This window comes from Glandiceps talaboti, chromosome 16 (assembly GCF_964340395.1).
Source record: "Glandiceps talaboti chromosome 16, keGlaTala1.1, whole genome shotgun sequence".
In the NCBI taxonomy this organism is placed as follows: Eukaryota; Metazoa; Hemichordata; class Enteropneusta; family Spengelidae; genus Glandiceps; species Glandiceps talaboti.
In genome coordinates this window covers 13,691,086-13,706,807 of record NC_135564.1, presented here as the reverse complement: position 1 = coordinate 13,706,807, position 15,722 = coordinate 13,691,086, and the positions used below count along the sequence as shown (strand labels likewise).

Genomic DNA, 15,722 nt, shown 5'->3' with positions numbered 1-15,722 from the left:
CAACCGCGTTCTTGTCAGACGGTACACAAGTGCTGCTACCGACGCTGCTACCAACACTGATGACGAATCGCCACTGAAGACACGCGCCTCCACCTACACTACCACCAGTACAAGTACCGAAACTAAGCAGCCGACCATACTATCAAAAAGGGTTACCATGGCAACTAATACGGACGATGATAATCTAATCAAGGTGTTCAAATCAACCACTTCAAGCAAACCGAGCAAGCGTCACGTCACCATATCAACTGAACGTAGGCCAGATCATCTCCAAGTATATAAAATTCCTGGCAAAGATGACAAAATAAAGACAATACGTGACTCTGAAGATTTAGCAAAGAGAGAATGGGAGGAAATCCGCACGTTTACGTCATCATCTACTAGTCCAATAGAAGGAGAGAGAGTGTTATTTGCTCGGCCGTATAAAGAAGTTGGGGAAACTGTGGTTGCTGCTAAGCCTACGGAGAAGGTGTTAGTTGCTAGGCAACACCAAGACTACGGTAACCAAGGGGATACAAGTGTATCTACGCGAACAGAGCGACACGAAGATGATAATGGATATATAATTACAAGAACCACTACAAAGAAAATAACAACCCGATCGACACAAGATGGAGACGACACTATAAAATCTATGAAATCTGGTGTAACCAGTAATGCGACATCTGACTTTGACAGTGAGGTGGATCTACCAGTACGGATACCAAGACCAAGTTCAAGTAAACATAATGTGTACCACTTCAAACAATACCAATCAGATGATGATGCAGACTATAACTACAAATAGACCATGACTACCGACAATGATAGACCATTACTACAGACGACAGTGGTAGACCCTGACTACAGAAAATGATGGACCCTGACTACAGACAATGATAGACCCTGACTACAGAAAATGATAGACCATTACTATAGACAGTGGTTACAAGATAGACCCTAAGTACATTCAATGATTGATCCCCTAATATACCCGTACCAGTTACTTTTCAATAACTCCATTAATCTACGGAGTTTCGTAGTTAGTGACTGAACAGCGCCATCAGGGCCTGCAAATAATCCTGTTTAGTTTAGACGACAAACATGTTATAACTATATAAATTGTCTAATATAAGTGTTTAGGAGGTCAATATTATTACAAGACCGTAGCTGACATTCTATTGTTGAACTAGCTTAAAGGCCTACTGCACATAGGATAGTATATATTATACATACTTTACTGCTACATCATTCGTACTAGTAGAGTACGGTGGGGACGTTAGTCGACATTGGTGAGTGAAAGATCTTGGCTAGTACAGTCTTATCATTACAGAGAAGTGAGGTTATATTTTAGCATATGTATGAATAGCACTAGATGCAGGCAGGCAGACAGACATACATACATACATACATACATACATACATACATACATACATACATACATACATGTACATACATACATGCATACATGCATACATACATGCATACATACATACATACATACATACATACATACATGTACATACATACATGCATACATGCATACATACATACATGCATACATACATACATACATACATATACAGACAGACAGACAGACAGACAGACAGACAGACAGACAGACAGACAGACAGACAGACAGACAACTCAAAAACAGTCAAAATGAGAGATAAAACGCTGACTGAATGCTGAGATACTTCAGAGGTATATTGTCTGGTAATGACAGTTTGAATCGCAATAATAACAAGAAACTTTAAATATAGCTTATCAAAGTTCTAAATCTTAAAATATAAATTGACAAGTGTAATTTTTCATCATGCAATTTAATAAGATGTTTCAAGTAGTTATTAAAAGGGATAACTAGTTTATATATTGTTGTCCAATAGTGGGCTCGGTTAAAAACTTTTAGCTATTTACGTTGTCCAATGGTAGACTCTGTTATACACTTTGAATAGAGTACATTTTTAATATACATATTAAGTACAATGTGTACGTACAACTGAAGCTTTTTCTCAGAAATGCAGAATTATTATAATTCCCAGGGCTTACACATTTGAATGTTTTATCTGATTCGAATGATTTGAATATGATATAATCTATATTCAGTAGATTTCAATACAAAAAAATCAAAACGTATGAAAAGAAATCTGAAATTAGACGCTAGATACATGTAAATGCGATGAAAGAACACATGCATATGCACATGCATATATACTATATACACATTATCACATACAAATACACACAATTTGTAAATACAAATACACACATCACATACACATACACATACACATACACATACACATATACATATACATATACAAACACTCGCACGCATACATACACACACACACTCACACACACATGCATGCATGCATACACACACACTCACACTCACTCACACTCACTCACACACACTCACACTCACACACACATACACACATACACACACTCACACATACACATACACACACTCACACACATACATACATACACACATACACTCACACACACATACACTCACACACACTCACACATACACTCACACACACACACTCACACATACACACACATACATACACACACACATACACACACACGGGCACGTATACTCAAAATGTTATATATTTACGTTTTTATAATGAATTACCTGCAAAATGGCAATTGTATATTTTTTCAATTAATAATGAACTGTTTCCTTGAGATGGTAGCTCACATATTCAGTGAAATGGTAGTTGTTCATTCCGTCTGTCTACAACAACAAAAAACGAGCAGTGTTTGACACAAGACTATATGTAACATTAACATTAATATTTACGATACAAGTTGAACCTTTTGAAAATTTAGGTTATTTTACTTTTATAATATCAACATTTTTACTGCTGAGCACAGCATGGTTGTTATTGAAGGGAATATGAAAAACAGAATGAATGTTAACAAAACTCTCTCTTCAATCACAATCCTGCTGTGTCAGCAAATGCAATTTCTAGTGTTACAACGTGTAGGCAGAAACTAATGTTCTCGTGGCACGTTGAGGGCGCTCTTGTAAGGAGCTGAGAAGTAATGTGAAGTCATATTGACGACTGTGTGCGTTATTAAAGCCTGGTGGCAGCGTGACCAATGTAAATAGCTTGTTGGTGTAAGTTTGTGTATAAAGCCATATGTACAATCAGAACTACCATTGCTCTTTATCTAGACTATCGATTAAAACAACAATCTCAACCAAATGATTGGCGTTGTTCATTAAATGTATGTATATGTCATATATGTAGATTCGAACAATTAGAAATAAAATCAACAGAAGAGTATGACAGATTGAAAATTGTGAATGTTGGCTTTCAAATAGTATATTATTACATTAAGAGAAAGAACCCTTTATTTTCTTTCACCAACAGTACAATACCAACGTTTTAGGTATAGCACACATATTTTTTTATGAATAAAATATACAATAATTTAAAAACATGATAAACTTTGAGATACTCAAAATATTTACTACTGTAACAGTCTTTGTATATATATGGGGGTGGGGTGGGATGAGGTGAGAGTATTCGGTGACATTTAGAAAGAAAATATATCATAAATTTCGATTTGTGTAAAAATGATCTCCATTCTAAATACGTTTACATTTACGCCTTAAACATCTAAATTTACGAAAACGGGGGTATATCATCACCTTTTATACACAAAACAAGTATGCTAATTTGTTGTCTGTATGTCGTACGATACAATGCTTGGTGCATTTTTTAAATTCGTACGAGTAGATTTACTGTTGAAAATGAGAATTTTTTACACTGGAATTAAATCGGAGATTCGACGTGCAACGACATTCGGGTTTTAATGATCTTTATTTTGAAGTTTCCCAGTTTCCTAAAAGTAAAAAAGGCGATTACTCTTTACGGAAATACTCCTTGGCCATCCTCTGCTTTGAATAATGTTATCGTCTCACCACAGACACTTGTGGGCTATGATTGTATCTCTTGAACATTTTATGACCAATTTCACATAAGGAAAACTCCTATGGATATCGTTTGTCGGACATAATCATGAGTAAAATCGATTATAAAATAATGCTAAATTTTGGTATTGAGACTGTTTCAAATCACACGCACAGACCACGTGCAACTTTGATACACTTCAACATGTCAAAGCATTCAATACATGCGTAAATTCATGTAGAGACGATCGACCTCCTTGCGTAGACGATTACGTGTATATGTTTTCGTTTGTTCAACATTAGGGTACAATGCTGAAAACGACAGCATTTAAACATGAAGCCAGTACTATGGCAATGCAAGTAAAAGATGTATGACGGAGTATTAGGAATACAACATAATTCTACAACACATCATATTTCACCCAAATTTATTGGAGCTTTTCCAGGAAAATCTGGCACAGACTGAATTACAATATGACTAAAGTCTGCACAATTGATCTAAGTTTCAGAAAAAAATCAGTAAATATATGTTGCAAGTTTTAGACTGTAAGATACGCCGTGTCGCTCCGCCCTCGCCGGCCTGCTCTGCGAAAGGAGATTAACCGATGTGTGAGGGCGCCCGTCACGGCGTACCTTACTGAGCACAGACAAGGAAGTCTGTGGGTAAATTGAACAATAACACATCTACTTACAAACACTCACCTACAAAATTTACAGGTTAAATTACAAAACATATGCAGTATTTCAATCGAATTTACTTTTTTGTTCCAAATATACGATTTCAAACAAGACTTTGAAATCTTTGAACTATCTCTCTCATCAGAAAATCATGTGACTTATTTGAAGGTTCGCATAATCGTCTCTCAAAATTATTGGAAAAACCTTATGCTTTCCAAGTTAGAAATTTTAACAGTTAGTTCAGGCTTCACATTTAACATCAAAACTTTGTGTTTAACAAAACGTATTTTTCATTTAAATAACCATATTTACTAGCTCAACATATCGTCTGAGCTATGAAAATGTAGTACTGCTATTTAAAAATCTTGAAGAATGATCACATTACTCATAATGCAAAAATTGGACTGTAAAATACATCACGTCATTCCTCCCTAAAGGGATCTGATCTGAAACGGGTTGGCCGATACAGTACACCACACTCCGTTACACGAGTAATGACAAATTTGACATAGTCTAAATTCAATAGGGTGAGTATAATTAGGTACCCTAAAATATTTAACTGTATGTATGTATGTATGTATGTATATATGTATGTATGTATGTATGTATGTATGTATGTATGTATGTATGTATGTATGTGTGTGTATGTATGTGTGCATGTATGTATGTATGTATGTATGTATGGATGTATGTATGTGTATGTATGTATGTATGTATGTATGTATGTATGTATGTATGTATGTGTATACAACATCTCTGAATATTATAAATATGCAGATGCACTGAATGGGGATAAACGAATATTTTTAAAATGTTTTAGTCGCTTGTAAATTCTGTCAATGATAAATTCTGACTATGTATGTCAAATCAATTGTTATGAACAGAGCAGGTTCAAGTTAAAATGTCACAAGCTGAGTTTATCAATTTTTAATTAAAACTTTGCTAAAATCGTTCACATAAAACAGAACCCCGATTAAAGTGATCTAATGTAAATATCAATATATTGATGCATGCCTTCAACAATAATAAACATTGTCTTCTAATATTGATAGCACAATTAACGGTGTAATATGTTTCCTCCACATTATAATATACCATATCATGTCACCAAAATGTTTATACATTATGCCAAAAACATTATACCAAGTTTGATGGCAAACAATGGTTCAATGAACTTTTAGTAAATATAATATTATAAGTAACTAGTCATATTCATAAACTCTGGTTTAGGAATACTTGGTTGCTTTATTTACCCCTGTTTCCTTCGTATATTGTCGACACCAAATGACAGTGTACGGAGAATAGATAACTAAAGGGCTGTATTCCTACATCATATTTTATTAATCAGATTACATATCCCTTCAATCTAATTGTGCAATCAACTACATTATCGCTGAAAGCATATATTCTACTAGTGTAGGGTAAATGATCAAAGGCACACTATATATGCTTGTCTAGAAACAAAATTCATATATACATGTTTAAAAATTAAGTTTTTATAAGCTATGGGTATCGTCTTCTCTGTAAACTATCAACCGAAGTACTCCGGATCCGTTGCGATATTTCTAGTAAATTAACTTGCATTTCGTACAGAGATGTATGGTTTCGTTTATTCTCGGGTTATGGGTTCGTCTATTCTTGGATTTGGTTTCGTTTCTTCTCGAGTTCGGCTTTGTTTATTCCTGGGCATGTTTTCGTCTTTTCTCGAGTATGGCTTCATCTATTCTCGGATTTGGAATTTGTTCTTCCTTGAGTATGGTTTGCTGCTATACTGTAATACTGAAGATACTGGGAAAACAAAATATCATTCCGAAAATGAATGACTTCATTCATTGAACATATTCACCGAATGTTTATTCCCCCCCCCCCCATTTTCAAATCAGTATACCTTCCTACATCACGTCAAAAAAAACCATTTATATATCAATTTTAACAAAAGTGCCTAATCAATGCATTCTTGTTAGACTTGCTTGCATCATGATTACCATATCAATCTGATTTGATATCTGTGTAAGGTCTATGTATGTCATGCTGTCACCAAGATAAACATTAAAAAGCGCACGACAATGTAAAAAATAAACACAAACAAATATTGTTAGGACTCACTTTAGTTTGTTTAGAAGTCGTCCATTTCATAATTTTCCAAGTTGGCTTGTTCTGACCATGCAGCATAATTTGCCCCATCCATTTCAGGTGCCAACCTATTATCATCTCTCAATCGATGACCACTTCCACCAATCCTAGCTTTGCATTCCGGACACGTGCTTTCCACTGTCGCCCCACCACAGTCACCAATAGCATAAATATGGCCATTTGGACATTTGAACCAATGACCTTGAGTAAACTCCATTGCCTTGACAATCATTTTCCTCTCCTCCGCGGAAAGCGTTTCTCCAATCTCCGGATGAAGTTTTTGAATGACTTTGAGAAGTTCAGTAACCTCTTTTTCCTTCGATTCACTCAGTGCCACGCCCTTTGTTAATATATCATTTATCTTCCCCAGGTACTCTCTGGCTAAACCTGTTAGGTTAATCTTGTTTCTGAGAACTTTGCACTGTATGGAATACATAGAACACAGTAGATTTACTCTCTGTATTTCCATGGTAACATCTGCTATCTCCTGCTCACTGAGCCGAGGACGGGGATTCATCAACCAACTCTGAAGATATTCTAATTCGCTTACAATCTTTGCATAGTAACCATCGGGTTCAACCCCATAGGTATCGCTGGAGGATTGAGTCAGACGAAGAAAATCTCCTGTGTACATTAATGCAGTTTTGATATCTGTGCTGGCTCTCCGGCGAATCTTGGCAATCGTTTTCAGGAAAGCCATTTTGTTTTCTGTCTGACATAACTGCTCCATGGTGAGTTCCTGCTCCAAGTCACTCTTCAACTGCCTTGAGATTGTGATATCAATATGTTGTATTCTACGGACTTCCTGCTGTAGACGTTGCTTGGTTTCACGCCTCTGGTTGGCATCACCAATAATCTTTGCTTTGACGAGCTGTATGTCTTCGATTGACCGCTTGATAACATTGCCATACCGCCAACTCTTCCGTATTGGGGTTTTGCATTTTGGACATGCCTTGAACTGTATGGTAAGCGTATTGCTACCATTGTCATCATTCATTTCCATCCAACGATCAAGACCTTCAACTTCGATATAATGTGGACAGTCTAAAAGTTGTATGAATCGTGCATCATCTTCATCTTCACCACCAAGAAATATATCAGTGACTTCATCACGGTCACAAATACGACACTTCTTTGGACATGGCTCACCACAGATACCAATGCACTGATGTTTACACCTCAACAATTTGTCACATGGCTCATTACATACAGGTCTTACACAGATCTGCCCACAGCGTTTTCTGCATACGTGATGTTTACAGCTCCATTCACAGGCTTCTTTGCAGGGTTTACACACTTCACCACAATCCTTTGGACACTTACTGTGGGTACAGCGATTTTCACACTTCCGTTTACAAGGTGGACAATTCTTTGAGCAAAGATCTTCACACGTATGGCCACACACCAATACCCGTCCACATTTCTTACGGCATTGTAAATGCAGACGGCCATTTCTACACTTTCCACATGTACCTTTACACTTGTGTTCACACTTGAGTACAACTTTACATGGGTATGGACAATTCTCAGGACCATCTGAACATTTCACCTTTACTTTGTGACCACACAACCAGTCACTGCGAATAACGACTTCCTGGCATTGGTCTGTTGACATACATGGTTCACCACATTTATTCTTGCATCGATGTCCACATGACAGCAATTTGGTACACTTTGATTTGCAGTCAGCATACATGGGGTTGTTGTGGCAAGGCATTTGCTGCTCATGGCCGCATTTTGGGAGGATTTTCTTCACAGAAATTATGCAGCTGTTACCACAGTCTTGATAACAATACTTTGGGCATTTGTGTTCACGTTCACACATGATTTTCTCACATGGTTTCCGACACTTATACAATGTGTGTTCACGATCACGAGGATGGCAAACCATTTCACATTTATGGCCACAGTTCAAACGGTATTCACAAGGACGAGTACAACCTCCTTCTGGAGCTTTACTGAAATCTTTGTCAGTTGTTACTTCAATAATGTTTTGTGGATGATTCTGGCATGTAAGACGTAGTCTTTCCCCAACATTCCCTATTTTTCTCATATCATGAATGATCTTACTCCAAAGGTCTTCTTCTTTGGTGAGTTGACTAAAGTTACCAATGCAGAAGAAGCCTTTTTTGGCACGAGACAGAGCAACACAGATACGATTGGAAATCTTCAGAAATCCAATCTTTCCTTCGATATTGCTTCTTACGAGAGATAACAGAATGATATCATTTTCTTCACCTTGGAAGTTATCGACAACAGATACTCGAACGCCTTGAAACAGTTGCCTTGGCATGAGTTTCCTGAAGATGAACAACTGACCAGTATAGGTAGTGAGGATGGTTATTTGTGAAGGTGAATATCCTTGTTGGAGGAAGTACTTACACAATGCTGTTAGGAACTTGGCCTCATGGGTGTTTGATTTACTCTTTGTATCGCCATCGCCTTCTTCTTTGTACCTATGATCTACAAAGTATATGTTGGATGAAACACCCTTGATATTCTCAAAGTTGAACACGGATTCATGATTGAATAAATCTTTATAGAAGTGTTTCATGAGTTCTGCAATTTCTGGCCTCATACGGTGTTGCTGTGACAATCTCTGACACTGCATACCATTGTTGACCATTCTCTCAAATAAGGACACATCCAGGTGAAATTTCTTAGCTAGCCTGTATACTGTTGGATTGGGTCTCAACTGTTGATGGTCACCAATCAATATCAGGTGTTCACATCCCTTTGTTAATGTTGTGACAATGTGGGCTTCCAATACTTCGGCTGCTTCTTCCACAATCACTATTTTGGGATGGATTTGTTGAATAAGGTTTCGGTATTTGGCTGCCCCAGTTGTGGTCATACCAATGACAGCTGCATTTTTAAGGATAGCCAAATGTTCCTCATCTTGTACTTCCTTCAGTTGTTTACTAACGGCATCATATTTTTCATAATGTTGTTCTAAGATTCGTTTCTGATGATCACAATAGTTTGCTATCCAAAGTCGATATAGTCGCCATCTCTGCTCTAGCTCCATCAACCAGACATTGTCAATCTCTCCTGCTTCATCGTCAGTCATGATATCTTTACTTGTCAATCTCTGCGCCATTTCACGCTTCCATTGGCCTTTTCGTTTCCTTTTGATCTGCCAACCACCAGCCATAGCAGCCATTTGATGAGCTTGGTTGGCTATAGTGTCGATATCCACTGCAATGGTAGCCATGGCAGCATGCTTACTTTCCCCAACCTTTTTAGATTTAAAGAACGGGTCATCTTTATCTTCATCATCTAACAAGCGTAGATCCTCTTCCAGTTCGGCTTCTTCTTCAAGATCAATCATATCCTCTTCATCATCGCCTTTCTCTTCTCCATCTTGTTCTTCTTTATCTATGAGTTTTGGTTTTTTTGCATCGATTCCTGTGGCCTCTTGAACAAACACTTCACCTGTCAAACCAAGCCAGAGTGGTATTGCAGACTGCATTTTCCCAAGGTAGGACTTGTCCATAGACATCATCATTTCTGTTAGGCTTTCTAAGTGGTCACGGTCAATAAAAGGCTGAAGGCAATCTTCACTGAGAATTCCTTTTCTTGTCGCGTCTATTAACTCAGAAGCTCTCTCCATAGGTTCTTGTAGTGCTCGCATTTCATCTCTAGCTGTCCACAGGCCTGTGTATATATGCTTGGGTACACTATGTTTTGTTCGCCTTTCAGATTTTAAGACATTCAAATTATATTTCTTTAGAATTTCACTAGCACTTCGTCCTCCAACTCGAACGAGGTCATGCTTTTGAAACTCCAGGATACCCTCTAAGAACTGATCAAGGGCATGGTTAGTAAAACAGACAACAAAGATGGGTCTTCTGTCCATTTCACCAGTGATTCTATCTCTTGACCACTGCCTCCTGTTGTACAGTAGTGTTCTGACAATCTTCAGTCCAATGTAGGTTTTACCTGTACCTGGAGGACCTTGAATCACGGCAAACTCCTTTGTCAATGCTGTCTGCACTGCAGCTAGCTGTGACCTATCTAACTTCAGTGTTGTATTTTGAGGCCAACGATATAACTGTAGTATTGGTACTGCCCTTGCTTGAGAAAGTTGAGGATTGTTACTACGATATTCATATTGGTCTTCATCAGAATCTGAATCGGATCTGAGGTCAACATCGTCATCCAGGTCAAGCTCATCATCATCCAGGCCAAGCTCGAGCAGACGACCTCTTATAGCCTTTACTTTCAAGTCTGGTTCTTGTACCAAGGGTCGCAAGTCATAGATGGGGTTGCAATGACGCAGATACTTTGGTGGGCTCACCTCTGTTGCCACATTGATAATGTAAGGTTTGAATGGCAGACTATCATCTGTAATTTCCTGCAAACCCTTCAAAACATGTCTGTACGCTTCAAAGTAGGCTGAAGACTCAGCCATAACGAATTCATCCTTTGGTGAAATTCTTGCTACCTGTGTCATGTCTTCAAATCTCACATCTAGATATCCTTGCTCAAGATCAGCTGCAGACCTGTTTGCTACTGTAGCAAACAACAGTGTGTTGAAGTCATCTTTTGATAGGCATAGAAGAGACCCAAAGATAAGTCTTTTACTAGCCTGCCAGCGCACATATTTTAGACGTGTTTCATCGAACTTTATCCTGTGGACCACCCCTGTCCATGTGCATGATGGATACTCGATGCGAACACCATGATATAGTCGGATTTCTTGGAGTTGCTTTGTTTTGGCCAAGGGATCCCTTAGCATAGCTAAATATGCACTGATGCCTACACGGAGTGGGGCCATGAAATCTTCCCGCAAGAGCCTAAATTGAACATCTAAATAGTGTTCCACTTCTTTATAGCCTCCTTTCACAACATTAGGTCGAATAAAAGGTTCAATGTCAGTGTGAATATCATTGCTACCAGGAAATATTGGTATCTCACGGAAATTATCAGGTGGATCTTCTTCAGCCATGTCATGCTTCCCTTCCTTTCTCTTCGTATTTTGAAGTTCAGTTTCCAGTACATCATTCCTTAAATCTTTCAACTCATCAACCACCTTCGAAATTTCTCCATCAATTATGTTTGTCGACGCTCTCAGTTGGCTGACCGTACTTTCCAGTGTACTTAATGCTGGGATCACATTCACGTATGAAGAGGGTGAACGCTGTAGCACGGTTTTCAGAATTTTGGCGATATCTTTTATGTGTTGAGGAAACTCGAGCTGCTTATGATGGGAACATTCAGTTGGCATTAACGCCATGAAAAGTGTTAAATGTACCATCAGGAATTGTGAATTCTGTAAAGTGCCCAGCAATCCATTCACGGACATTGGCGATGTGTTACAGTCACATGCTTTCGCTAAAGCAGCCAAAAGTAGAACAAAAAGATCCTTTCGAATGTTTCCCTCATCAAGTAATTCTTTAAATCCACTTCTACCTGAATTGAGGGTAAGAACTATTTCAATTGGCTCTTTCTGAGTTAATTCCTGTAATCGCTTATATCCCATTGCCCTTTGTTCACGCTGCGACGCCTGCCCCCTTTGTTCAAACGATGCACCCATGGACATTCCATCATCGGCCATACCCCTGGATGGCCTTCCTGGGCCATCACTCCTGCCACCATTCCGAACACTACAAGTGGAAACAAAGCATAAAGATGTACAGATCATATATGGATAAGCAGCTTGGAAGTTTGACAATGGCTTCTTTCATCTGATGTAAACAATGTTAGATTTCAATTGTTACCAAAAACACTTCCAACACGAAAATTTACCTACAGCTTCTTTCACCTCTTAAAAGTGAACAAAACTAACAGGAATCTTCCAATGTGATTTTCTACTATTTTCTGTTTCATGAAAAAATCCTCATACTAAGAGCAATTGAATAATTGCTTAGGCTGTGCCCCACCTGAACGTCTTAGACAAGTAACAATATATGTTAGCGACACTCTTTTATCATTCAATTTTATCAAGTTATTTTAAGGGGTACTGAGTGACACTTTTGATGCTGTCAATAACCGCATACCAACTACTGGTTCACTTCTAAGTCGGTTAGAGTTTGATAGGAGAGATCCTCAAATTGGATAAGTTTAGCTCCCATTGCTCTGTCTAAACTTATCCATGGAGATCTCTCTTATCTGACTCTAACCTGTATATGTTGAGGTTCAAAGGTTGCAAACAAACACTTAACAACACATAAGTTTTGACTGACTTCTTAATCAGCTAATGTAAACATGTTTATGTGCAAAGGTTGTTGTTCAAATCAAAATGATAATGAAACCAATGAATTGAAAATCTATTTCACAGTACTCATTAAAGCTCAAGTGTTTGCAAAATTTTTGCTAACCTTATTGAGAATACAACTAACTTTTCTTTGGAATGATTTTGTCCTGATTACTCATTGAATAACATGTCTACCTACTTGTTGATGGTACTGCATACACTGACTTGGCAGTAAACATTACAAATGAATATTTCAGACAATTCAATTATTTGTCAACAATGTAAATATATAAAAGCCTTTATATTGATAAAGGAACTCTTTTCTCAAAAACCCTGCCTCTCGAAGATCTCTTGAAATGCATTGATTTTTGAAAGTGTAGACAAAAGTGGTTAGATGAGATACAAGGCTTTAGTATTTACTATGTTCCTTGGCTTCGTTCTTGATATCCTCGTCCACGACTAGGATAGTTATCTCTGCGTCCCCTATTTCCTCCTCGTCCACGGCCTGTATATTGGCCTCTACCCCATCCTCTACCTCTACTACTACGGCGATCATTGCTATCCATCTTTAATACATTGACGACACGGTTACTGGAAAGACAAATAAACCGTTACGTTATAGATGTACAAATGTTGGTTGTTTGATCTGTTTTACTGTTTTTATTAAGTTGCAGAGAGAGTGAGTGAGTGAGTGAGTGAGTGAGTGAGTGGGTGGGTGGGTGGGTGGGTGGGTGGGTGAGTGAGTGAATGAGCGAGCGAGTTGTTGTTGCTGTTGTTGTTGTTGTTGGTGGTGGTGGTGATGGTGGTGGTGATGATGGTGATGGTGATAAAAAGGTAATGACGATGATGTGGTATGTTTGTGTGTGTCGAACTCTAAAACTTCACACTATTGTCAGAATCTTATAAAGTGTTACATTAACGTTTTCAAATTCGCGTAAAAACAACAACAACAACAACAACAACAACAACAACAACAACAACAACAACCTTCACTACACTATTTGTAGACGAATGTACACATAAGGATAAAGATGGGCAATGCAAGGGTTATAAATACATTTGCAAATAAGTTTCCAGAGGTTTACAACAGTTACTTATCCCACACAACTAATATCTTCGAAAATGGTCTCTGATGACAAATTTAAAACACAAACACTACTTTGTCATTTTAATACTACACGTACGTATTTACACTTGGTATATTCTAACCCCCCCCCCCCCCCTATAAAACTACAACATTATTATTGTATTGTATGTAATCCCAGGGACGTCAGATCATATTTTTTCCGATGATCGATGCAAAAGTCGGTGCCGTTAGGTCTCTAGTTTGACGACAATGACACACGTGTACAACAGACCTCCACAATTTGGCAATCCATTTATTCGACTACAATCTATTAGGTACCATATTTGTTGGAGGAGAACTCAAACTCTATAATTCATAAAAGCGAAACAGATGCTGAAGGAAACTATGACCAAATGGTGCACAGTGGTAACGAATCCTACTTGACTATCTTTGAATGTGTCTCGTATATCCGCGACTGTAAGCTTACTGTATTGTTGTTACCGTAGTTACTGTACAGACAGCGACACACTGCACAGACAGACAGACAGACAGACAGACAGACAGACAGACAGACAGACAGACAGGCACGCACGCACGCACGCACGCACGCACGCACGCACGCACGCACACACACACACACACACATACATACATACATACATACATACATACATACATACATACATACATACATACATACATACAGGTATATATATACACAGTGCGGTAACCCTTTGGTGATTAATCAGTTTCTCTTACGATTCTACGAAAGAAATCTGACACAGAATTCTAAGAAAAAAAAAGAAGCAATAATGAGAAATACATAAGTTTTCAAATCGAAAGTAAATGACGTCGACGTGCTCGTACGCATTTGGTATTGAAATCGTTTTGGTAATATGTACATATATATATGATCAACACTATTTCGTATAATAGGATCTTACATATAATGTCTGAATTTGATTAAATCAAGTAAATGCAAGTCAACCTCTGGTAAACCTCTGCACCAAAGCCATGGACGTTACCATATAGCTACCATACCAGGAAGTACAATATATGTAATATCACTCTTAATACACTGTACTACATAGAGCTAGAGGTAAACACTGGACTCAGTTACTCACTGTACACAGAGATATCGTCATTCAGATATAACCAAATTCAAGTTTGCCTTATACATCGTATATTCTATGTACGACATAAGGTAATAAAACGTACATAACACTAGAGAGTAGACACTCACCAAATCTGCGCTGTAAGTCCGAGTCAGACATGTTTTGTGGAGTGCAATCTCCATGACGGCTTTCAGTACAATTGTGTGATATACGCAGTTCGTAGAAACACTTCCTTATATGTACTGGTGACATTTGAACTCGGCGCATTCGCCATTGTGATAGGTCATATAATAGCTGTCGCTGTATTGTGCGTATTAAATCGCCTCAAATTTAAGCCCTCTGTGTTTTTACTTAGTATATTTGAAGTGATTTGATATCTCAGTCACCCATATTCTTTATAGTGTATACGTTTGCAATGGAATTATGCGAATGAACAGCAAACGCTCGCTCTTTCGGTTTGCTGTGGTTGTGTCGATGTTCATTTGTTTCAGGTACTCATTTTGTTTTGTTTCAGGTACTCATTTTCAAATGAAAGTTACTATGTGATGACTCTCGACCACCAAATTCTGAGAATAGTGAATAAATTTGAATCAATTTTTTTTTGAAAATCACTG

The 15,722-nt window shown here is 37.9% G+C and overlaps 1 protein-coding gene across 1 annotated transcript; it reads right to left on the bottom strand.

Moving 5' to 3' along the window:
- Positions 1 to 5,323: 5,323 nt before the first annotated feature.
- LOC144447260 (NFX1-type zinc finger-containing protein 1-like) lies at positions 5,324 to 15,292 on the bottom strand. The gene is made up of 4 exons (XM_078137173.1): positions 15,237 to 15,292; positions 13,348 to 13,518; positions 6,702 to 12,337; positions 5,324 to 6,383 (listed from the first exon to the last, which is right to left on the bottom strand). Exons 2-3 carry the CDS (start codon positions 13,491 to 13,493, stop codon positions 6,712 to 6,714), a joined length of 5,772 nt encoding a protein of 1,923 aa, XP_077993299.1. The 5' UTR covers positions 13,494 to 13,518; positions 15,237 to 15,292; the 3' UTR covers positions 5,324 to 6,383; positions 6,702 to 6,711.
- Between the last annotated feature and the right edge of the window lie 430 nt (positions 15,293 to 15,722).

Excerpts from the sequence above, each read along its gene's own strand:
- LOC144447260 (XM_078137173.1), bottom strand. The coding sequence starts at position 13,493 with ATGGATAGCAATGATCGCCGTAGTAGTAGAGGTAGAGGATGGGGTAGA. Across the intron at positions 12,338-13,347 it reads GAACGAAGCCAAGGAACATA|TGTTCGGAATGGTGGCAGGA; the intron begins GTAAATACTAAA and ends TTCCACTTGTAG.